The sequence below is a fragment of the Phascolarctos cinereus genome, unplaced genomic scaffold (genome assembly GCF_003287225.1).
Source record: "Phascolarctos cinereus isolate Bilbo 61053 unplaced genomic scaffold, phaCin_HiC Scaffold_2;HRSCAF=192, whole genome shotgun sequence".
Classification (NCBI taxonomy): domain Eukaryota; kingdom Metazoa; phylum Chordata; class Mammalia; order Diprotodontia; family Phascolarctidae; genus Phascolarctos; species Phascolarctos cinereus.
The window spans coordinates 361,235,824-361,259,810 of record NW_027555625.1 but is presented as its reverse complement, the minus strand read 5'-3'; the positions used below and the strand labels follow the sequence as shown (position 1 = coordinate 361,259,810).

The 23,987-nt window shown below is 40.2% G+C and overlaps 1 protein-coding gene across 4 annotated transcripts in view; it reads left to right on the top strand.

Annotated features, from left to right (window-relative positions):
* Positions 1 to 616: 616 nt before the first annotated feature.
* EVL (Enah/Vasp-like) overlaps positions 617 to 23,987 on the top strand; it is a 199,008-nt gene continuing 175,637 nt past the window's right edge. The window contains exon 1 of one of the 4 annotated variants that reach the window (XM_021007363.2): positions 617 to 773. In XM_021007363.2, coding sequence (XP_020863022.1) covers positions 751 to 773 — 23 coding nt within the window. In that variant the 5' untranslated portion in view covers positions 617 to 750. The remainder of the gene's footprint in view (positions 774 to 23,987) is intronic. The other 3 variants (XM_021007360.2, XM_021007364.2, XM_021007362.2) reach the window with 3 other exon arrangements.

Sequence of the window (23,987 nt, the reverse complement as noted above, 5' to 3'; positions counted from 1 at the left end):
GAGGCAAAATTGGAACTCCCGCCATCTGGGTGGTGCCGGGTTGCAAAGGACGGTGAGTCTTAGGGAAAGGGTCTTGAACTTGAGAGACAGGAGATAGTCAGTGAAGGTTTGAGAGCAGAGAAGGGGCATGACCAGTCCTCTGCAGAAGCACCAGATTTTTGAGGATTTTTTTCCAAGTAGGGCTGGATGTCCGTTGCTGCTCCTAGCGAAAACCTCCCCCACTACCATGGCTAGCCACACTATCCCAATAAGACCGGGAAGCTGCGGCTGGATTCACCCAATTAGCCCAGCAGATGACAATGACAAAGGCTGGCTCTCTTTCTCTTCTTCTTGACTCCCCCTACCCCCACCTCCCTTAGAGATGCAAACCCTGGAGGGGGAGGTGTGGTGGTGGAACCAATCGATCTGTGATTGAGCGCGTGGCCCAGTCGGGTCCTGCCCAGAACCTGCCTGCCACCGCTGTGGAAGAAGGCAGCTCCCAGGGTGCTGCATTCATCAGAATTGCTGAGCTGATCACATGGTTTTCTTCCTGCCTTCCCCGTTAGCTGCTCCTTGTCAGCAGCTGGCGGAGCCCGAGGCCGCAGGCCAGTGTCTGCAGAAAACCTTTCCCGGCCCTACGTTGCAAAACGCCAGCCTCCTGCTCGAGCTCCCACACCCCCGCCGCCGCCAGCCCGCCTCGCTAACTAAATGGTTTTCCTCCGTGCCTGGGAGATTACCGTGGATCCCAAGGAAGCTGCCTCCTACTAAGCCATGTTTGCATTTGAAGAATTCAGGTAGGCTCCCGCTTTCCTGCATCAGCCTGAGCCTGGGTTTTTGTTCTAAGCTTATTGGGTGTTTCTTTCTTTCTTTTCTTTTCTTTTTTCTTTCTTCCTTCTTTTTGTGTTGTGTAATGACACTCTGGGATCTAACTGCTGCTGCTGCTTCCAGGCAGGACTGACTTCAATATTTGTTGGCGGGTTAGACAGGGTTTAGGGAGAGTGGGGGGGGGGGGGAGTGGAGATGGAAAGCCCGGGATCCAGGAAAAGGATGCTAAGTGAAGGCTGAAGTGATAGCTAGATAACTGATTTTTCTGTTGCATGAATTGATTAAGACCCACCTGGATGCCGGCGTGGGGCTCTGAATACCAAACAGCCCAGCATCGGTCCACCCTTTGTCAAACCCAGGAGAATGATGCTCCTTTTAAAAAATAAATAAATAAAAGGGAGGGGGGAATGAAAAGAATGTTAATGGTGGTAGCTGAAGCCGGAGAATTTTGGCAAGTCTGCAGAGCTGAGATTTGGCTTTGACTTCATCAGATGTTTGTTATTTTTAATAATAATCTCCTGGCTGGGGAGCTCTGGGTGAAGCCTGTTGGAAGGGTTTTCCTAAGCAGGCTTTCTCTTTGCTGTTTGTAAGCGGTTCAGCTGCTGCTGCAGTTATTAATGTTCCAAATTAGCATCTTTTGTGAGGCTGACTTGCCCCCTCTTTCCTCAGAGAACCCATCTCTGAGTATCAGTGTGGGAAGGGTAGTTTGGGCGAAATGAAAATTAAAGGGGGTAGGGCTGAAAAGGCAAACAGATTCTATGTATGTTACCACCTCTTGTGAGCTTATAAGGGAGTGTGTTTGCTGAGATTCCTGACCTCTGCAAGCCTCTGGTTTTCTGACAATGGTTTACTCTTTATTTTTATGCAAAGCCTAAACATTAAAACAGTTGGAAATACTACTGACTTGGGATGTCAGAACTGGAAGAGAACTCAGAATCATAGAACATGGAATGTTAGAATAAGGAGGGACCTTAAAAGCATAGAACATGAAATGAAGGGACCATGGAATCATAGAAGATGGTATGACATCCAATGTACTCATTTTATAGATGACGAAACTGAGGTTCAATGAGTTTAAGTAATTTCTCTAAGGTCATAGACCCAGGAAATGGCAGTTAAGATTCAAAGACAGGTCCTTTGAATCTTCATCCCTTGTTTCCAATCCACCAGGACTCTGTGACAGCCTTACAGCCATCATCACAAAACCCTTTTCTGATCTCCTAAAATGCTACAACCCTAGCCCCCTATTAAAAATGATTTAAAAAACGACTACCTTGGTAGATATGTATAAGAGTGAATGAGGGAATGAATAAAAGAGGGAGGAACCCTTTTCATACAGAAGAGGAAAAGGAGTTATAAGGTTGGGCTATGGATGTCTTTCTATAAACTTGGCTCTTAAGATCCAAGGGTTTCAGTGTGTGTTGTCTTTGAGAGGCTTGCTCCTCAAAGTTGGAATTTGGAAGGGTTAATTCTTATGGGTGGAAAGAGGTCATACATGGTGAGGAAGCTCTGATCTTATACTGCAAGGACTATTGTAGAAATTAGGACCAGTGGCATTTCACACCTGCCGGCAGGTTTCTTTGGCCTGAGTGAAGGGGTGTTCCTGAAATCTGTTAGAATGCTGTGTAACTGCAGTTGCCAGAGTATTAACTATAGTCGATTCAATGATAACAGAAACCCGTTTGATAAACATTTATTAAAGTGCCTACTGTATGACAGGCACTGTGCTAGGCACTAGAGACACAGAGACAGTCCACGCCCTCAAAGGGCTTACCTTTTTTAGTCACTTTGTTTTAGAGCCTGAAAGAATCTTTTGACATCACCTAGTCTAACTCTATCTAGTTCTAGTCTAACTTGCTGCCTAAGATTACACAGATAATGAGTATCAGAGACTAGAAATAATAAATGATGGAGTGGAGATTCAAACCCAGATCCTCTGACTTTAAATCTAGAGTTTTCCCACTATACCACACTGGGGTGGGGTGGGGCATATGAGGAAGTATTCAAACCTGTTTCCACTCTCAAAGGTCCTACCAATAAAGTGAATTTGGTCCTAGTGCCCAAGAACTGGGGAGATGATTCTCTACATACTCTGCCCTGGTCAGACTATGGCTGGAGAATTGTGCTCAGCTCTGGGCAACCCATTTGAGAGGGAATATTGAATGGCTAAAGATTGGGAAGGCTACCAGGAAGGTGAAAGGCACCAAAATCAGTCTGAATGGATCTTAACTGAAGGAACTAGTGGTGCTTAGCCTTGAGAAGAGAAGACAGAGGTGGGATGGCAGGGATTGGTGTGAGAAGGGACATGAGCATTAGTGGCAGGTGTTTGAAGGACTGTCATTTAGATGAGGGACTTATTCTGGTTGGCCCCAGAAAGCAGAAGCAATGGGTGGAAATATCAGATTTAGGCTTGATGTGAGAGAGGGGGAGAAAAAAAAACCTCTCTGAACAATTAGAGTAATAGAGAAGTAGGATGGGCTGCTACTGGAGGCAGTAAGTTCCTAATCACTGCAAAAGCTCTCCAAGCACTAGTCAGGGATTTTATAGAAAGAATTTTGGTCACGGATCCAATGAGATGAACTCTGAATTCTACTAAGCTTGAAGATTCTATGATTCTGAGCTCACAGTATAGTCAGATGAATACAACATGAACATGAATCTGTCAACATGCCTTTATTATGTTCCTATTATATGCAAAACACCGTTCTAGGTACTAAGAATGCAAAGACAAAAATTAAACTGTCTCTGCTGTCAGTTCAATTCAAAAACCTTTTTTAAGCACTTGCTATGTGCCAGGTACTGAGCTAAGTGTGGGGGATACAAAAAGAGGCAAAAGACAGTCCCTACCATCAAAGAGCTTATATCCTATCAGGAAAAGCAACATATAAATCTATAAGTATATGCAGAATAAATTTTCAGTGGGGTTATTCAGTTATTCAGTGGGGAAGAAGGCACCAGCAGCTGGGGTGAAAACTTCAGAAAGGTAGAGCTAAAGTAGGAGTGCATTCCAGGAATGGGGGGTCAGTCTATGCAAAGGCACAAAAATTGGAGATGAAGTTTCATGTGAGGACAGATTTACTGAACTATAGTATGTGAAGGGTAATATATAACAAGACTGGACCCAGATAGTGAAGGGCTTTAAAATGATGTAAATAGGGGAGATTATATTTTATTCTAGAAGGAATTGGGAGCCACTGGACATTATTGAGTAGGGCAGTAACATGGTCAGAACTGCTTTAGAAAAAATCACTTTGACATCTCTGTGCAGGATGGATTGAGGTGGAGAATTAGTCAATAAACATTTTTAAGCACCTACTATGTGCCAGGTAGAGACCCTGTTCTCAAAGAGTTTACAGTTTAATGGAGGAAATAACATGCAAACTGTGTACAAACAAGCCCATAGCATGAATTGGAAGGGAAAGCACTAGAATTAAGGGGGATCAGGAAAGGCTTGCTATAGAAGATGGGGTTTTAGTTGGATTTTAGCCAAGGAGTCCAGGAAGCAGAGAGGAGGAAAGAGATCATTACGGGCATGGAGGATAGCCAGAGAAAATGTCTAATATCAGGAGATAGAATATGTTGTAAGAGGAGGCCAGTATCACTGGATGTAAGTCAGTCAATAAGCATTTATTAAGCACCTACTGTGTGCCAGCAATGTGCAGAGCCCTGGGGCTACAAACAAGGGTGAAAGACAGTCTCTGCCCTCTAGAAGCTCGCAATCTAATGATGGAATAGAGAATTGGGAGGAAGGAGGTTGTTAGGTAGAAGATAATCTGGGGAGGGGTGGTAACAATTTGAACCAGGGTGATGGCTTTTTGAATAAACAGAGGGGACAGACATAACAGAGAAAGTGAAAATGACAAGATTTGACACCTGATTGTAAGTATGAAGTGAGGGTAGGGAGGAGTCAACTATGCCTGAGGTTATAAACCTAAAATCACAAGACCAACATAAGTAAGAATATAATTAAGGGCTAAAAAATAACTCACATTTCTATAATGCATTACAGTTTGTGAAGTGTTTTCCTTATAATAATCATGTGAGGTAAATAGGACAAATAATATTATCCCATATGCCACATGATGAAATTGAGGTTCACAGAGGTGAAGGGAAAGAACCTGTCAGGGGTATTGGAGAAAGAATTTATTTTCAGATTGTTATATATCAGGTTACTTATTTTCAGGTATGAGTTGGAGCATATCGCCACTGAGGCCCGTTCTAGCTCTGTGGTTGTGTGATTCTAAGCTCCCAGTCTGGTCTGAGAGATATAACATGAACACAATCTTTCATGCCACTTTGGAGGCTTACTAGGTGTGTGGTCTTGGTCAGTAACAACAGGGATAACTCACATTTCTATAGTGCTTTAAGATTTACAACCACTATTCTCACAATAACTCTGTGATGTTGAGAGAACAAAAAAAAATATGATCCTCCCTTTACAGATGCAGAAATTAAAACTGAGAGAATTTAAGCCACTTTCTTGTGGTCACATAACTAGGCAATGTCTGAGACCAAACCCAGGTCACCACATAATTTCCAAAATTAACTTTCCATTTTTTATTCCTATGATGCTAAGGAACTTGCCCAAAGTCACACAGCTAATAGGAAAATAGGGGAGGGAACCAGCATGAATTAAGTACCTACTATGTGTTAGCCATGTACTAAGTGCTTTAGAAATATCATCTCATAGTAAGTCTCAGAGTCATGCTTTGAACCTCCATGTTGTCATTCCAAATTCAATGTTCTTTCTGCCATACTGCCCCACAGCGAGGATCGGAACTTAATATATAATTTCCCAAGTCCCAAGCGAGACTGAGTGGCTTCATATCTTGACTTCACCATTTATTTACAAATGCTTGTTGGCTTGATTTGACTCTACTTTATGACTCTACTATGTGTGACCTTAGACTCCATCTATAAATGAGAGCTAAACTCCTCTTGTCGTTCAGTCATTTTTCAGTTGTGCCTAACGCTTCATGACCCCATTTGAGGTTTTCTTGGCAAAGATACTGGAGTGGTTTGCCATTTCCTTTTCCAGCTCATTTTACAGATGAAGAAACTGAGGCAAACAGGGTTAAGTGACTTGCCCAGGGTCAACAGCTAATAAGTGTCAGAGGCCAGATTTTAACTCAAGAAGATAAGTCTCTCTGACTCCAGGCCTGGTACTCTACCCACTGCACCACCTGGCTGCCCCCCTTAACTTCTCTACCCTTGACTAAAAGCTTTGTATTTGAAGAGATGACAGGGATTGCTAGGGTTGTTGTATGGGTGTCATTGGAAAGATCTTTGTGTATACAATTGTCTTTATAATCAAATTTGCGTTGTTTTGAACATCTATATCACAAGTTATATCCCTTCTCTGGGCCTCAGTTTCCTAAAATGAAGGGGATGGACTCGATAACCTAAAGTCCCTTCCATCTCTAAATCTAGGATACTATGATCCCAGGCATCACCTTTGTCCACTGCATAAGAGTATGGGTCACTGGTGGGGCCAGGGGTATTAGTAGTATTAGTGGTCCTGGCCAAAAAGAAAAGGGAACCCCAGAGTTAGGGGAGTATTGCAAAGTTCTTCTCATGTCAACAGGTCTGGGGATCAATGGAATCCCTTGATTCCAAAGCCCACATTCCTGGTGGGGTTGTTGAGTGCTTCACTATACCACGAAGCCATGTGGGAAGAAAGGAAAGAACATTGGATTTGGATTCAGATGTTCAAGTTCCAGCTCTGCCATTTACCTCCTTTGGAACTTTGGCTAAGTCATTTCATCTCTCTGTGCCTTGATTTCCCTATCTGTAAAATGATAGCTAGGTGGTGCAGTGGACAGGGCGCAGGACTTGGAGTCAGGAAGACCCATCTTCTTCAGTTCAAATCTGGCCTCAGACACTGTCTATGTGACTATGGGCAATCACTTAACCCTGTTTGCCTTAGTTTCCTCATCTATAAAATGAGCTGGAGAAGGAAATGACAAATCAGTCTAATATCTCCAAGAAAACCCCAAATGAGGTCACCAAGAACTGGATACAACTGAAAAATGACTGAACTGAAAATGGACATCTGTTAAATCTGTAGGATGGATTAGATGACCTCCAAGGTCACTTCTAACTCTAAATCCTGTGATGCTCTGGCATTATTATAGAAGCTATACCTCTGGTGTCTTCTAGGAAGATGGGGAGGAGGAAAAGCTTTTAGAATGGGTAGACCCCAGAACTCTTTACTTAAAGAAAGCAAAATATTTGCTCTTGTATCGCTAAATATAAGGCACTTTCTCACAAGATATTAAAACCAATGTTATACAAAAGCACTGAGTGTAGATTCCTCAACCCCAAAATAAGTTATTTAACATCTCTGGGCCTCAGGCTCCTCATCTGGATAGTGTTAGACTATCTTCCCCCCAACCCCAACTATTAATCACTTTGCCCAAAATAATTCAAATGATAAATTCCTTGAGGGCCTGGAATCAGGAAGACTTGGGTTCAAATCTACCTCAGGCACTAGTTGTGTGACCTTGGACAAGTCACTTCACTCTGTTTGCCTCAGTTTCCTCATCTGTAAAATGAACTGGAGAACAAAATGGCAAACTATCCCTGTATCTTTGCCAAGAAAGACCCCAAAAGGGGTCACGGAGAGTGGGACATGACTGAAATAACTGAACAACAGCTGGTACTGTACCCCAGTAAGTACTTGATAAATATTTGTTGAATTGAATTGAAATAGGGTAATCTTATAAGGCCCCCGTTAGCTCTTCCTCTATGATGTGCTTGACCTCTGTCTGCCTTAGTGTCCTCATTTATAAAATGGGGATAATAATAGCCTCGACCTCCCAGGGTTGATGTGAGGGTTAAATGAAATATTTATAAGCTGCTTTCAAGACTTAAAGTGCTACATAGATATTAGTTGTTACTGAGTAAAGAAGTTTATTTTGTATGATACACGTGAAAAGATTAGCCCTCTCTGAGCCTGACTTTCCTCAGCAGTAAGATGAAAATCAGAATAAGTGATGACATTGTCACTGGGGTTCCTTCCAGGTCAAGCTCTACGATCCTCTGATCCTATAACTAAGAATAGCAGGAAGTATCTGATGCTTGCAAATAAGGGGCACAGAAAAGATGCATCGGAGTTGAGAGAAGGGAGATGTCACTATGGGACTGGGATGGTCATAAAACGCTTTGAGAAGGAAGTTAAATTTGCTTTTAGTCTTAAGGAATAGGTTGGATTTGGATAAGCTGAGAGGAGTAGGAGGGCATTTCTAAAAGGGGAAATGGTGTGAGCAAAGCAGAGGAGGTGGGAAAATACAAGGTATGTTCAGGGGACAGTGAATAGACTGTACAGGGAAGAGAGCAGTTTGATGGCCATGTAGAATTTCTGTAGGATTAATGAGAGACAAATCTAGAAAGCTAGGTTGGAGCTGGATTATGGAGGACCTGGAATGCCATACTAAGGAATATGGACTTCCATTGTTAAATTCAACATCTCCATGATCATATGACTTTTTCTCAAAGGCACTGATGAGTTGCTAGAAAGTCTTTCAGCAGAGGAATAGCATGATGAAAAGAGAAGTCTACTCAACCCTTAGTCCACACTGGTTGTGGGAAAGTAGATTAGGATGTTGGTGCTTCAGGTAGATTTCACTCACTTTGTATGAGCAGGTGATAAATGGGCATTGCCTCAGACAAACTGAGACCTGGGAAAGACCTTAGCATAAAAAGGGCAAAGTCTCCCACCTAGGGCCATCACCAGTCATCTTGACCCGTGCCTTGCCGCTAGACTGTGATGACTCCAGAGGAGAGAGTGAGGCTAATGATTTTGCACAGCTCTACCTCACTTAAATCCAACTCACTTGCAGCTCAAGACATCACCCTCCTGCTGTCATTGGTCTTCTTCCAGAATGAAGGATGAACAACAACAATGATCTTATAATTGGGGATGTTTAGCTTGGAAAAGAGAAAATATAGGGGAATCATGATAGCTATATTGATGCATAATCTTGGATCCTTCTCCATCACTAATTCTATTCAGCAGCGAGCAAATGTAAGACAGTCTTCAGTTGCAGTACAATGATATAAGAGATGTGTTATACTTTTGAAATTTAGATTTGTTTTGGATTTTATTCAATATCATATAATAAACCATTATTAGTCCAAAAGTCCATTTTCTTTATTCTTCCTTGGTTCCAAAGGTAACTTAAAATGAATTATTATGAAATTTTCAAAGCCACTGATTTTGTTTTTTCATCAGAGGAATCATATTTTGAGGTGAAAAATGCACTGCTCACAGAAAACCATGTGAGACAGACAGAGAAAGGCAGGAATAACATAAGGTATGTTTGAGGGGATAATGAGAATATTGGCCAGAACAGAGCAGGTGATTCATATGGAAGATGACTGAGAGAAACATGGATAGTTTACTAATGAGAGAAATGGTTATTAATAACTAATGATTTGAGGACATCCAGAATTCCACCTTTTTCTGTTTTCAACACCTCAGCCTCTGAAGGCTGAGTTAACCTCCTCTATATGACCCCAAACAACCTTTCAAGGAATCTCTAGTCTAAGGTGAATTCCATTTGGGTGGAGACAGACCCTTTTGTCTAAATTTCCCAAGGCTGAGGTGGTCTGGGTATAGAGAAAGTCTCTGTGTCCAAGGGTGACATGATGTCACTCTCATCCCACTCTCAGCCCTTCATTGTGATATTCATTCTCTCATTAATTGTTAACCAGTCAGAGTTATTTGCCATCCTTTTAAATACTTCTCTTTCAAAAAAAATATGAGCCTTGAGCCCATCACCTTGCTTGTCTTTGGTCTAAAAGAGACAGTCAAATAATCATCCTTTTATTAATAAATGGGCTGGCCTTATTAATAAAATTATTAAATTACCCAGAAATTATGTTTCTCAAACCTTTTTAATTGCCACACTGATGGGAAAAATTGATAGTAATAAAACGTTTAAGGTTTTCAAAGTACTTTACATATATTATCTTATTTGAGCCTATCACAATGCTGTGTGGCATATAATACACATATTATTTTCATTCCTATTTTACTTGTAAGGGAATAAAGTGGAGAGAGGTTAAGTGATTGACCCATGGTCACACCGAGTCAGAGGTGTGATTTGGGAATCTTCCTCACTTCAGGTCCTGGATGACATGCTGTCTCTTATATATAAACTATGTCCCTAGTAGAGGTGACCTTCATCTTTTCATGCCCTTTGTTATGAAGCCTGTACTTAACGGCCTAATATCACCCTGGCATGTAGGAAAGGAGCAAGTCATGCTCTAATTTAGGGAGTGCTTATTAACCAAGAAGGGATTGGTGATAAGAATGAGATCTATCTGACTTCCTTCTCTTTCTCAAGTTCATTGGCTCAGAACTCAAGGACTGGGGGCTTAGAAGGTAATAAATGAAAAGTTTAAAATATGGCAAAATGAACAGACTCAGATCTTAGCTCTTGACCACCCTTGATATAGAAATCAGCCCACTAAGGGAGATGAGTGAAATTCCCTGCCATTCACAGGCTGGGAGTTGCTCAGATGTGCTCTCTCTGGCATGTTGTGATGTTAGAGCCACATGCTTTAACCAAGTGTTGGGACTTTCATCAGTGCCTTTAGTTATAAAGCTCCCTCTCTTCTTTTTTCCACTGTTCTTCCCTCGTGGCTTCTGAGCCAAGTGGCTGAGTGCTCTTTCAATGATTCACAGAGCCCTAGAGTTGGAAGGGACTTATCAATGGGAGTTTGGTGGTACAAGAGATGTGTTGTACATTTGAAGTTCAGTTCAGTCTTGCAGTTACATCTAGTATTATAGAGTTAACTGTTATGAGTTCAAGTCAAAGTTAGGTGTCAAAAGTCATCTAGTCTAATACATACCTGAGCAAGAATTCTCTAAGATAGCCTGATGAGTTTCTTGTCTCCCGAAGGCAGAACTGTAAGTCAAGATTGCAGTGACTTGATTTTGGGCTTGGTGTAAGGAGGAACTTCCTATTAATTGAAAGTGTCCGAAGGTGGAATGTGTTGTCCTTGAGGCATGGGGGAGGCAGTCACTGGATGCGTTTAGGTAAAAGCTGAATAGATAGCTACTCATGGATAGGCACTACACCAACTTTTTGGAGAGAATTTTTGGTTAGGTATTTAGTTAGAGTGGAGCTGGATGACCTCTAAGGTACCTTCCAACTCTGAGAATCTATGATTCTTTCTATAGTTCCCTCTAGTCCAACCTATATCTGTAAAATAAAATTCTATAGTCCTTTGTTGTGGTTTATGCCTAATTGATTTATATGAATTTAAATTCATAATTGTATTATATTTTCAACATGCAAACAATTTTATGTATATTGCATTATAGGTATATCCCACACCAATCTCACATAAGAAGGTATTTTGTCACAATCAGACCACATACTGTATTATATTCTGGGTGCCATATTTGGAAAGACATTGATAAGCTGTACAGTATCCAGAGAATGATAACCAGGATAGTAAAGGGTCTCAAGATCACCATACCTTATTATAAATTGAAGGAAATGAGGATGTTTAGCTTGGAAAAGAATTAGTTAAATGAGTGAAGGAGAGGATGGGATATGATAAGAGTCTTTAAATATTTGAAAGGCTTCCATGTGGAAGAATTGAACTTTTCTGCATAACCTCAGAGGTCAGAACTAAGACAGGTGGGTGGAGGCTGAAAAGAGGTAGATTCAAACTTGATTTGAACTAGATTCAAGTTTGATATATGGAAAATCTTTCTAATAAGTAAAGCTATTCTGAAGTGGAATGGGATGCCTTGGAAGGGAATGGGTTTCCTATCATCTTCAAGTAAGATGTAGATTGGACTAGATGGTACCTCAGGCCTCTTCAAAGTTCAGAGACTGATTGTGAATTCATTTTGATTTATAAACATTGATTAAATCTCAACTCCATTCAAAAATTTTAAAAAAAGTTTTAAATCACATAGTCCCTACCTTCAATCAGATTATAGTCTACTAGAAGGGTACAACATGTGTTATAGCATATGGTAGGGTTTGCTAAGGCAAAGGAATATTATAGAACATAGATTCCCATACTTTTGTGGTTCACACATTGTCTCAATAATTTTTCCACAGTACCCATAGGTGCCATAAGAAATACCCACAAATTCTATTAATTAAATTATTAGGACCAAACAAATTAATAAGTATTTTTCTGACAACCTAATAACTTTTTGGAAGAATAATACAAATAAATTGAAAGGAAAGAATATTTTTACTTCATTCTTCAATAACCACAAATATTGACTAATGAGATGGGTGCTCCTGTGGGGCTCTGCCCCACTTCTAAAACCTTGGAATCATATTGGGTATTTCCATCCTCATTTCCTGTTCTGCATTGATTTTTGATCAGGGCTTGCAACCACCAAAAACGCAGCTCCACAAAGATAGAACGTGACATTTGAGAAAGTTGGAGACATTATTGGCACAGCCGAAAGTACAAGTAAACAAAAACATACCTTAAACATTACAGCATGTCATGGAAAGGAGTGTAAGTAATCTAATATTGAATTACCTCAAGCTAGTAGTTTATGTCCAACATCGAGTATCACTTGTTTCCCTCAAAAATTTAAACTATCAGGGAAGTCCCTGTGAGTTTGCTGCGTGCAGTTTAGGAAGCAGGATTATAACTAAATGCTCTAAGAAGGTCTTAAGGGAAAGAGAGTCCTTTCAGCTGGGATGAAGGCCTTGGTGGAGGCAGGACGGAGATGGCTAAATGAGAAAAGCTAGGAAATAGGTGCTTAATACATTTTTAGATCATATTGGAACATTAATAATAACTAATATTCCTGCGGGCAGAGTTGTGCTGATAAATGCTTAATAGCTTGTTTTCTGAAGGAAAAAAGTACCCACAGCACACTTTCAAGTTTAATCTATATTATTAACATTGTGGCCACCGCTTTCTTAAGTCAAGCAATGGACAAAACAATCAAAGCCCTGATTTATATCGCTGAATGATTCCTGAGGTGTAAATGCTCACACCGAAAATTTAACAGTTAACTGTCTTGAGTAGCACACTCCTGTATTTAGATTACAATCAGATGGGGTACTAGGTAGTTTAGTTTATATTTCAATACTTAGGCAATAGGGAGCTTGGGGGAGGGGGGACAGAGCTAGGTGGCATAGTGGATAGAGCACTGGGCTTGGAGTCAGGAAGACCTGAGTTCAAATCCAGCTTCAGAACCTTCCTAACTGTGTGACCTTGGGCAAGTCACTTAACTTCTGTTTGCCACTGGAGAAGAAAATGGCAAACCACTCCAGTATCTTCTCCAAGAAAACCCCATGGACAGAGGTCCAAGGGTCATGAAGAGTCAGACACAACTGAGACAACTGAACAACAACAAAAGACTTTATGTTAGGTCTGGTCAGACTTGTTCTTTAGGAAGATTGCTCTGCAGCTGAGTGAAAGACAGATCAAAGAGGGGAGAAGGAGGCAGACATACCTGTTAGAAGAGACTGTTAAGTAATCTACATGAGAGGCAGTGAAAGCCAGAACTAAGGCAGTAGGTAGCATTAGTAAAGAAGGGACAAGATGCAAGAGATGTTGTAGAGGCACTTAGACCAAATTTAAATAGCCCATTTCGAGATGAACTATATAGATACAATAAGAAAAAGAGCTTTACACTTACATAGTACTTCGTTATCTACAAAGTACTTTTCTCACAAAAGTATGTGGGACAAACAATGCATTTGTATCTTATCTTCTGTAGTTTTAAATATTGTTTCAGTCAATAAGCAGACTTTGACTAATAGCATTTTAAGGCTGACCTTCCAATTATAGGATTGTGTGTTATGTCTATTTGAAAGAAGACCCGAGGCTGACAGTCACGAGATCCACATTCTAACTCAGGCTCTGCCACTAATTTCCCGTGTGATCTTAAAAATCACCTCATTTTTCTAGAACTCCTTTTCCTCTCCTGCAAAATGGGAGTAATAGTCCCTATCTTGTTTTCCTCACCAGGACGTTGTGAGGACAGGAGAGAAGCAATTTGAGATTTCTTTGAAAAGCTAAGAGGTTTAAATAACATAAAGCCTTGTTATTATATGTGCCTTTAGCGGAGTATACAAGTTGTATAAGAAATACAATTTAGTCTCTCCCTGTATTTCCTGCCTGGCCTTTAGCATCCAATTTAAATGCCACTTCTCCAGAATGTTTTCCCTGATCTTATCCCTAACTTTGGTAATGATCTTTCCTTCCACCCATGGGCCTCATGTAGCATGTAGTTTGTATTGTATTGCTCTCTAATGCGCTTACCATGAAATATTGTACATTATAATTATCTATTTATGAAGTGAGCCTATTTGATTGTAAACTCCACAGAGGTCAGGGACAGTGTCCCATCTAAACTTTGTATCTGTCCCAGCATCTAGCACAGTGCTATAAACATATTAAGTGTTTAATAATGGTTGTTGAATTTAATTTAATTGCAAAATGAGTTTCCCACCACTGGAGAGTTGGGGAAGGGTGATATACACTAGGGAAGATACACACTGGACAGCTAAGTGGCACAGTGGACAGAATGCTGCACCTGGAGCCTGCAAAACTAATCTCCCTGAGTTAAAATCTGGCCTCAGATACTTATTAACTGTGTGACTCTGGGCAAGTCATTTAATCCTGTTTGCTTCAGTTTCTTTATCTGTAAAATGAGCTAGAGAAGAAAATGGCAAAACTACTCCAGTATCTTTGCCAAAAAAACAAAACAAAACAAAACCCAAATGGGGTCATGAAGAGTCAGACACAATTGAAAAATGAGTGAACAACAACCCAGATACATACACAAAAAAGGACAGGGACCAGGACAGGGACCCTATCTTATAGGATTGTATGTTTAGATTTAAAAGGGACCTCAAAAGTCACAGATTCCAATCTCCTTGTTTTACAGATGAAGAAACTGAGATCCAAAAATTTTAGGTGACTTGCTCAGGGCCACACATCTCATACATGTTAGAGACATCTTGAATTCAAATCCAGCTTCTCTACCCACTGTACCATTTCTTACCTAAGCTTTATATTTGTCCCCAACCCTGAACATAGTTGGTGGTTGATGCAGGTTTATTGAATAAATGAATGAATTTAGCAGCGAGGATTTAGCTACAATCAGGCAATCCAACCAATATTTTTTGAGCACCCGCTATGTTCAAGGCCCTATACCAGGACTCACCCATGGAATAGCTGTCCTGGAGACTTTGTATCATTACTTCTTCTTTGTAGCTTTTCATTCTCCCTCCTCCCCTGCCCCGCTACCTTTGCCGAGAGTCTCTTTGGTAGAAAAGACAGATGAGAAATCGGTGTTGTTCCTCGTGGGGGTCTATGCACCTTGAATAGATGTGTAAGATCTTACAAGTTCTTGTTCAGCGGTCATAGAATATCAGAGCTGGAAGGGACCTCTGAAAGCATCTAGTCCAATGGGTATCTCTCTAGTTAGTATCCCTGACAAGTAGTCACCCCACTTTCATTTGAACACCTTCACTGACTTGGCAGCTCAGTACCACCAGAATTCCCTGATGGACAGTTGTGCTGCTTCCATCGGTCCTAGTTCACCTCTTAGGAGCCCTGGTACAAATACCAGAAACCTGTCCCTTTGCAGAGAAAGACAAGGAGTGAGCAGGATAGAAGGCTGCACCCGTAGCTTTCAGCCCCATCTCTGTAGAAACTGAGTCTTGCCATTGCTCATAACCTTTGGCGTCTGGAGGTGGCTAGAAAGACACTTACTAGCTGCATGATCCAAGGCAAGTCATTTAACCCCTTTCAGCCTCTATTGCCTCATCTGTAAAATGGGAATAAGAGTGCCTGCCTCCCAGGGTTCTTGTGAGGATAAATCAAATCAGGCAGTATCTATCAAGGGCTTTGTAAACCTTAAGGCACTATAGAAATGCTAGCTATTATTATTATTCAACCAATATTTATCAAGTACTTAATCTGTGCCTAGGACTGTGCTAGGCAGTGGAGGATGCAAACTTGAGATATAATCCCTGCCCTCACAGAGTTTAGCTTGGCACAACATATTGAAATTTTGATATTGAAATATTGCATATTGACTGATGTCATATTCTTCCCCTCAAACTAAAGTCTAACTTTGGCCTAGCTCACAGATAATGATAATACACAGCATTACACATTAAGTGCATTAACAAATTGCTACACACAGTGCCATATGACATCCAAGCTGTGTTGCTAATGTGTGCTCCCAGAACATATTCCGTAACTGAAGGAGTATTTGTCTTCGATGACGTTATCCCTTTTCCTGGAGAGAGGACACATTCATAGCCACATATGTACCTTGGAGTATATCCAGAAACTTAAGATGAATAGAGGGCTTTTTTTGATTATTATTACTCTGCTTGTGGCAGGGGGTGGGAAGATGTGATTCCAAAAATGAGCAAACATTGGTCTCACCATCCAAAGAGGAGGGCTGACTACAGCTGCCTCACTGGTTGTCTTGGCTGAATGAACATTCGATGATATCACATCATTGGAGGGAAGGAAGCAGGGAGAAATCAATCAGAAGATTTTGCCACAAGCACACTATGAATGGAGCATAGCATAGTGGATAGAGTGTTAGATGTGGAGTCAAAGAGATCAGGGTTAGAATCAGACACTTACTAGCTGTAATAAGCAAGCCATTTAATCTCTCAAGAGCCTTCATTTTGGAGAAGCAGCATGGTTATGATAATGACAATAATAATGCAACTAACATTTACAACAAAGCAACAACTCTGCGAGTCAGGTGCTACCATTATCCCCATTTACAGAGGAGGAGACTGAGGCTGGGAGAGGTTAGGTGACTTGCCTGTAGTCACACAGTGAGTAAATATATGAAACTAGATTTGAACTCAGTTCTTCTTGCCCCCAGTTCCCACACGGTATTCACTTCGCTACCTATCTGTCCACTAGTGTGGGGGAAAGGGCTTTAGCTTTAGCGTGTTACGACCTAGATTCAAAATCCTGGCTCTACCACTTCTGCCTGAGTGACCTTGGGCAAGTCACTCCCAACCTGTTTCCTCATCTGCAGAGTGAGTGGACTAGGTAATCTCAAATGCCTTTTTCCAGCTAATCTATGATCCTATAATAAATCCATAGATTTGTCTATAAGATGAATGTGGTAATATTTGTGCTACCAACCTCACAGAGTTATAAGGTAAAATGCTTTGCAATCAAAAAAGCATTTGAGAAATGTGAGTTTTCAAGATTACTACCAACTCTGTCAAAGGTATTTTGAGGGCTGACAAAGCAGAAAGGAAGGCAAGGGCAGAAAGAAATAGTCATAGCCCTTTATGGAAATTAAATCATGAGATTATAGGGTATCCATTCTTTCTTAACAAGGCTTTCTGTTATCCATAATGTCAAGTTCAAGCTCTTCAGCCTGGATTTCAAGGATCTATGTAATCTGGCCCATTTTATTTATAGGACAATAGGATAATAACATTTATTGGAGTAATTTTAGGAAGATTTCAGTGATCTTTAAAAGAGCGGGGGAAATGGTACATGATCCCACGTTGTTTGAAACATAGTAGATTCTTAATAAATGCATATTGGATGACTGATTGACACAATATTAAAGAAAGATAAACACTGTTCTGGATTTAAAAAAAAAAGTACTGTAGGCCAATAAGCAATTTCTGGACAAATTCTAGAACACATTATTGAAGGGATGGTCAAAGATCATCTAGCAAGCAAAGTAATAATCACCAAAAACCATGCTGGTTTCATCAAGGAGAGGTCATGCCAGTCACTGTTCATTGAGTTGTGAATTAGTCCCACCATTCTGGAAAACAAGTTGGAATTTTGTGACGAAATTTACTAATCTATTCATGGCCTTTGCATTAATAATGTACTACAGGGCATATACTCCAAAAAGAAATACAAAATAAAAGGTCCCAGATCTGTCAGAATACTCATAGCAGTGCTTCATATGGTAATACAAAAAAATGGAAGCAAAGCAAGTGCTCATTGATTAGGAAATAACTCAGTTAGTTGTGTTATATGTATTAATGAAATATTACTGCATCCTAGAAAACGGAATATGAAGAATTCAGAAATACATGGAAAAGTATGTATGAACTGATGCAGAATGAAGAAAGTGGAACCAGGAGAATGGTATACACAATGAATTTGGTCATGTATAGGAAAGCAACACTAAAAAGCAACTAACTCAAATTAATTGCAATGGCCACTTTTGGTCTCAAAGAGATTATGAAAAATGCTTCTTTTGGTAGAGAGGCAGAAGATTATGGATATGTAATATTATGTACATTGGCAGAATCAATAGATTTGTCAGTTGGTCTTACAGAACTGGGTTTTTTCATTTGTTTGGTTTTTGTTATAAGGGAGAAGGATACAGTGAAAGAAGAATATTGTCAAGAAATAATTAAGGCACAAAACTGCCCCCAAAAAATCAATAAAAATTTAATTTGAAAAAAGGTACAGACAAAAATAAGAGAAGAGATGATGTTAGAATAAAATCATTTTTTGACAGACCTATCGGACTGGTACATCAGGAAAATGTTGAAAATTATATAATATTTAGATTTTGAAATCTTTCATGCTTTACTTTTGGATAAGATGGAGGGATATAGGCTAGATGGTAGTAAAATTAGGTGGATTTAGAAATGGTTCAAAGACCAAATCCAAAGAGAAGTTGTTAAATAAATGATAGATGCCAACTTAAAATGAAGCCTCTAGTAGAGTGCCTGAGGGATCTGTGATTGGTCCTGTCTTGATTTCCAATTGCAGATGAAAGTGGCTTCTCCAAAGTTATCAGTGATCTCTCAGTTGTCAGATCCAATATTCTTTTCTCAATCTTCTTCATACTTGACCTCTCTTTAGCATTGAACACTGCTAACCATCCTCTTCTCTTGGATACTTTCTCTACTCTGAGCTTTTGACACTGCTCCCTCTTGCTTTTCTTTCTGACCATCTTCTTTGATGGATCATCAGCTATGTCTTCCTGCCCCTAACTATGGTGTACTCTAAGTTTTTATCCTGGTCCCTCTTTTCTTCTCTATCTACAATTTCTCTTTGGCGACCTCATCACTTCCCGTGGGTTCAATGATTATTTTTATGTATATGACTCCCAGATCTAACCCTGGTCTTTCTTTTGAGCTCCAGTCCCACATCATCAGCTGTCTATTAGATATTTTAAGCAGAATGTCCAAATACCTGTTGGCCATTTCAAACTCTACATATCCCAAACAGAACTCCCCCCCCCAAAGCCTATTCCTTTTCCAAATTTTCCTATTTCTGGCATAGGCATCATCGTCCTCATTGTCATCATCATCATCATCATTGTCATCATCTGTCCATTCATTCAGGTTCACAACTTTGGAATCACCCTCAGTCCCTCACACTTTCTCATCTCACATATTCAATTTGTTTCCATGTATCTTTAATTCTACCTCCCTCTATGTCTCTTGCATTTGTCCCCTCTTCTTCACTCATACCACCACTACCCTAGTTCAATCCCTCATCTCCTCTTCCCTGGACTATTGCAAAAGCCTTTTACTTGGTCTCCCTGCCTCATTGCTTCCTTCTCCCATTTGTTCTCCACAGAATTGCCAAAGTGATGTCTCTACCCCTCACAAGTAACCACGCTGCTCTTCTGTTCAATTAGTTCCAGTGGCTCCTTATTGTTTCTAGTATCAAATCCAAACTCCTAAGACCCTATATAACCTGGCTTCTAAGCACCTAGGTTACACAGTGAATAGAGCATTGGACCTGAAGTCAGGAAGACCTGAGTTCAAATGTAAACTAAGACACTTACAAGTTGTGTGACCCTGGGTGAGTCATTTAACCCCTGTATGCATCACTTTCCTCTTCTGCAATATGGGGATAATATCACCAACTTCCAAAGGTTGTTGTGAAGACAAAATGAGATATTTGTAAAGTACTTCACAAATCTTAAAGTGTTAAATAACTGCTAGATATGATTATTCTCATTGCTACTGTTATTGCTACTATTGCTACTTTCTAACCTTATTTCACATTACTTTCGTTCAAAGATTCTACTGTCTAGCCAAATTAGTCTTCTTGTTACATCTCACAGTTGACATTCCTTCTCTAATAGCCATGCACAGGCTTTCCCCTTTATCTATAGCTAAAACTATACCTAGAATGTAGGCCTTCCTTCTGTGTACCTCTTAAAATTCTCTCAGGGCTCAGCTTAAATACAACCTCTTACATGATGCCTTTCCTGATCCTCTGCCCCCAGCTTTTATTGCCTCCCCACCAAAATTACTATTTATATCTATCGTATCCATCTCTCCATTTGTATGCATGTGTATGTATGTGTGTATATGTGTGTGTGTGCCTATATATATATATATATATATATATGCATATATATATCATATATACTTATATCTATGCATATCCTCTCTAATAGGATATAAGCTTCTCGAGGGAAGAGTTATTTCATTTTTTGTATTTTTATATACTCAGCACCTCAGACAGCACCTAGCACATAGAGGGCACTTAATGCTAGATTGACTTATAAAATTGCTTATAAAATTTTCAGATGACACAAAACTAGGAAAGAAAGGTTAATGTACTGGATGACAATCAGGACCAAAAAATATATTGGCAGATGAAGACATTAGGTTGACTCTAAGAAGTTGAAATTTAATGAGGAAATTTGTCAGATTTTTATGCTTGCGTTCAAAGAATCATAACAACTGCAGGATGGAGAAGACATAACTAAAAAGATACTGCTTGGGGAAAGACCTGGTGGTTTTAGTGGACTGCAAGTTCAATAATGAGTGAATAGTAGCACATGATAACTAAAAAGCTAAATCCATCTTAGGCCATTTTAATAAAAGTGTAGTGCCCACGGGCCCAGGCAGATGAACACCTGGCAGCACCCATCTAAAAGGAGCTGAAGAAAGCTAAAGGAAAGGAAAAGCAGGCAACCTAGAATTGCCTGAAAGTTCCAGCCTTGCTGATTCCAGCCCAACACGAGGTAAGCTGCCAGAACTCTACAGCTTCCCATTGCCAACATAAGAGGCCCCAACACACAAAGCCAGTGACCAAGACCTAGGCTCCCAACACAAGAAGCTTGGGTCAGTGCCCTCTGTTCCCCAGCAGGAGAGCTCAATCTCTTTAAAGGCCAGGGAATGAAGAAACACCATGAGTAAAAAGAAATGTACCATAGATTCATATTATGAGAAGGGTGAAGATCAAGACAGAAATTCTGAAGAGGACAACATTGTCAACAAACCCACATGTGCAACAACAAAAGAGAATATGAACTGGTCTAAAGCCCAAAAGGCCGTCTTAGAAGAGCTCAAGAAGGATTTTAATAGTCAAATGAGAGAGGTAGAAGAGTCCTTAAAAAACACAATTGGCCAATTGGAAAAAAAGTACACTGAAGAAAACAAGTCCCTAAAAAGCACAATTGGCAAACTTGAAAAAAAGTACACTGAAGAAAACAAATCCCTTAAAAATACAATTGGTCAATTGGAGAAAGAAGTACAAAAACTAACAGAAGAAAACAATCTGTTAAAAACTGTAATTGGACAAATGGAAACTAATGACTCTATAAGAGAGCAAGAATCAGTCAAACAGAAACAAAAAAAAATAAAAAATAGATGAAAACATAAAATACCTCATCAGTAAAACAACTGACCTGGAAAATCAGTCCAGGAGAGACAATTTAAAAATTATTGGACTACCTGAAAATCAAGATGAAAAAAAGAGCCTGGCCAGTATCTTTCAGGAAATCATAAAGGAAAACTGCCCTGAAGTCCTAGAACCAGAAGGTAAAATAGCCATAGAAAGAATGCACCTCTCACCACCTCAAAGAGATCCCAAATTGACAACGCCAAGGAATATAATAGCAAAATTCCAAAATTGCCAGATGAAAGAGAAGGTGCTGCAAGCAACCAGAAATAAACAATTTAAATATCATGGAACCACAGTCAGGATTACACAGGACCTTGCAGCTTCTACATTAAAAGACCGCAGGGCATGGAACATGATATTCTGTAAAGTAAAGGAGCTTGGATTGAAGCCAAGAATTAACTACCCTGCAAAAATGAGCATGATTTTTCAAGGGAGAAGATGGATATTCAGAGAAATAGGGGGGACTTCCAAACCTTCCTCATAAAAAGACCAGAGCTCAACAAAAAATTTGATCTTCAAGTCCAAGATTCAAGAAAGACATAAAAAGGTAAATGGACAGAAAGATACAAAATGTTGTTAATAAGGGTGGACTGTTTATATCACTACAAGGGAAGATGACACTTGCATCTCTTGAGAACTGTATTGTTATTATACCATGTTAAAGGAGTATACATAAAGGGGGTGGATATTAGTTGACTTTGATGTAATGATAAAAAAAATTTAATCAAGTGGGTTAAATGGATCTAAGTAAGTGGATTAGTCTGATCTTAGAAAATGTACTGAGAAAGGAGGAGGCAGACAAGGGTAAATTACATTACAGGAAAGACAGAAAATCCTATTACAGCAGAGGGAAAGAAGGGAGGGGGGTGAACATTGTTTGAATCTTGCTCTTAATCAGATTTGGCTCAAGAAGGGAATAACATGGGTGGAGCCAAGATGGTGGAGTAAAAGCAGTGACTTGCTTGAGCTGTCCCCCAAACCCCTCCAAAAACCTATAAAAAATGGCTCTAAACAAATTCTAAAGCAGCAGAACCCACAGAAAGACAGAGTGAAACAAATTTCCAGCCCAAGACAATCTGGATGACTCATCAGAAAGTTGTACTGGGCCAGGCAGAGAGCAGAGCGCAGTGTGGTATGAGGGCACAGGCCACAGCAAACCTGGAGCAGGCCTCAGAGGACTGAATCGCAGGCAGCTGTGGTGGTTTCCAGACTTCTCAATCCATGAACGCCAAAGACAACTTAGAAGGTAAGTGGGAAAAGTCTGTTTCTGCGATGAGAGAGGAGCTAGGTCTCAAAGCCAGTTCCAGAGCACAAAGCACGAGGGCTGTGGAGGTGGCCGCATCCTGAGCTTCCTGCCCACAGGCTGAGGGGAAATCAAGTGGCTGATCAGAGGGGGATTGCAGAGATCTCTTTGCCAGTGCCGAGGCAGGAACCTCTTGCTTTGCCCATACTTGGATCTGGGTCACAGTTCTGGACGGCGGTCCTAGGGCGAGAAGGAGCGCTGGCATGGTGGAGCTTCTAGTGGCTGTGGAGAGGAAACTTTCCTCACCATTCCAGGACAAAAAGGAGTGCTTGTGGTCACTAACAGACCAGAGCACAGGCCAGGAAAGGAGTAAACACCTTGCCCCTTATCATACCACCTTGCAAGAACTGAAAATTTACAGGTCCCCACAAGTATCTCTGAAAACAGCTGTATAAACCCCTGAAGCTTGGGACAGTACATTCTCCCCATTAGAAACAGACTCTTACCTTACCAAAGAGTTTAAAACTCAAGTAATTGGCCAGGATTATGAGCAAGCAGCACAAAAAGAGTCAGACTATATTATCTTACTTTGGTGACAAAGAAGATCAAAACATACAACCAGAAGAAGACTCCTACATCCAAAGCCTCCAAGAAAAATATGAATCAGTCCCAGGTCATGGAAGAGCTCAAAAGGGATTTTGAGAAGCAAGTAAGAGAAGTAGAGGAAAAACTGGGAAGGGAAATGAGAATGATGCAAGAAAACCATGAAAACAAGTCAACAGCTTGCTAAAAGAGACGCAAAAATATACTGAAGAAAATAACACCTTAAAAATTTGCCTAACCCAAAAGGCAAAAGAGGTCCAAAAAGCCAATGAGGAGAAAAATGCCCTAAAAAGAAAAATTGGCCAAATGGCAAAGGAAGTCCAAAAGATTACTGAAGAAAATACTTCCTTAAAAATTAGAATAGAGCAATTGGAAGCTAATGACTTTATGAGAAATCAAGACACTGTAAAACAAATCCAAAAAAATGGAAAAATAGAAGACAATGTGAAATATCTCATTGGAAAAACAGCTGACCTGGAAAATAGATCCAGGAGAGAGAATTAATTAAAATCTATTGAACAAAGCCATGATCAAAAAAAGAGCCTAGACATCATCTTCAAGAAATTATCAAGAAAACTGCCCTGATATATTAGAACCAGAGCAAAAAAAGAAATTGAAAGAATCCACGATCTCCTCCTGAAAGAGATCCCCAAAGGAAAACTCCTAGGAATATTGTAGCCAAATTCCAGAGTTCCCAGGTCAAGGAAAA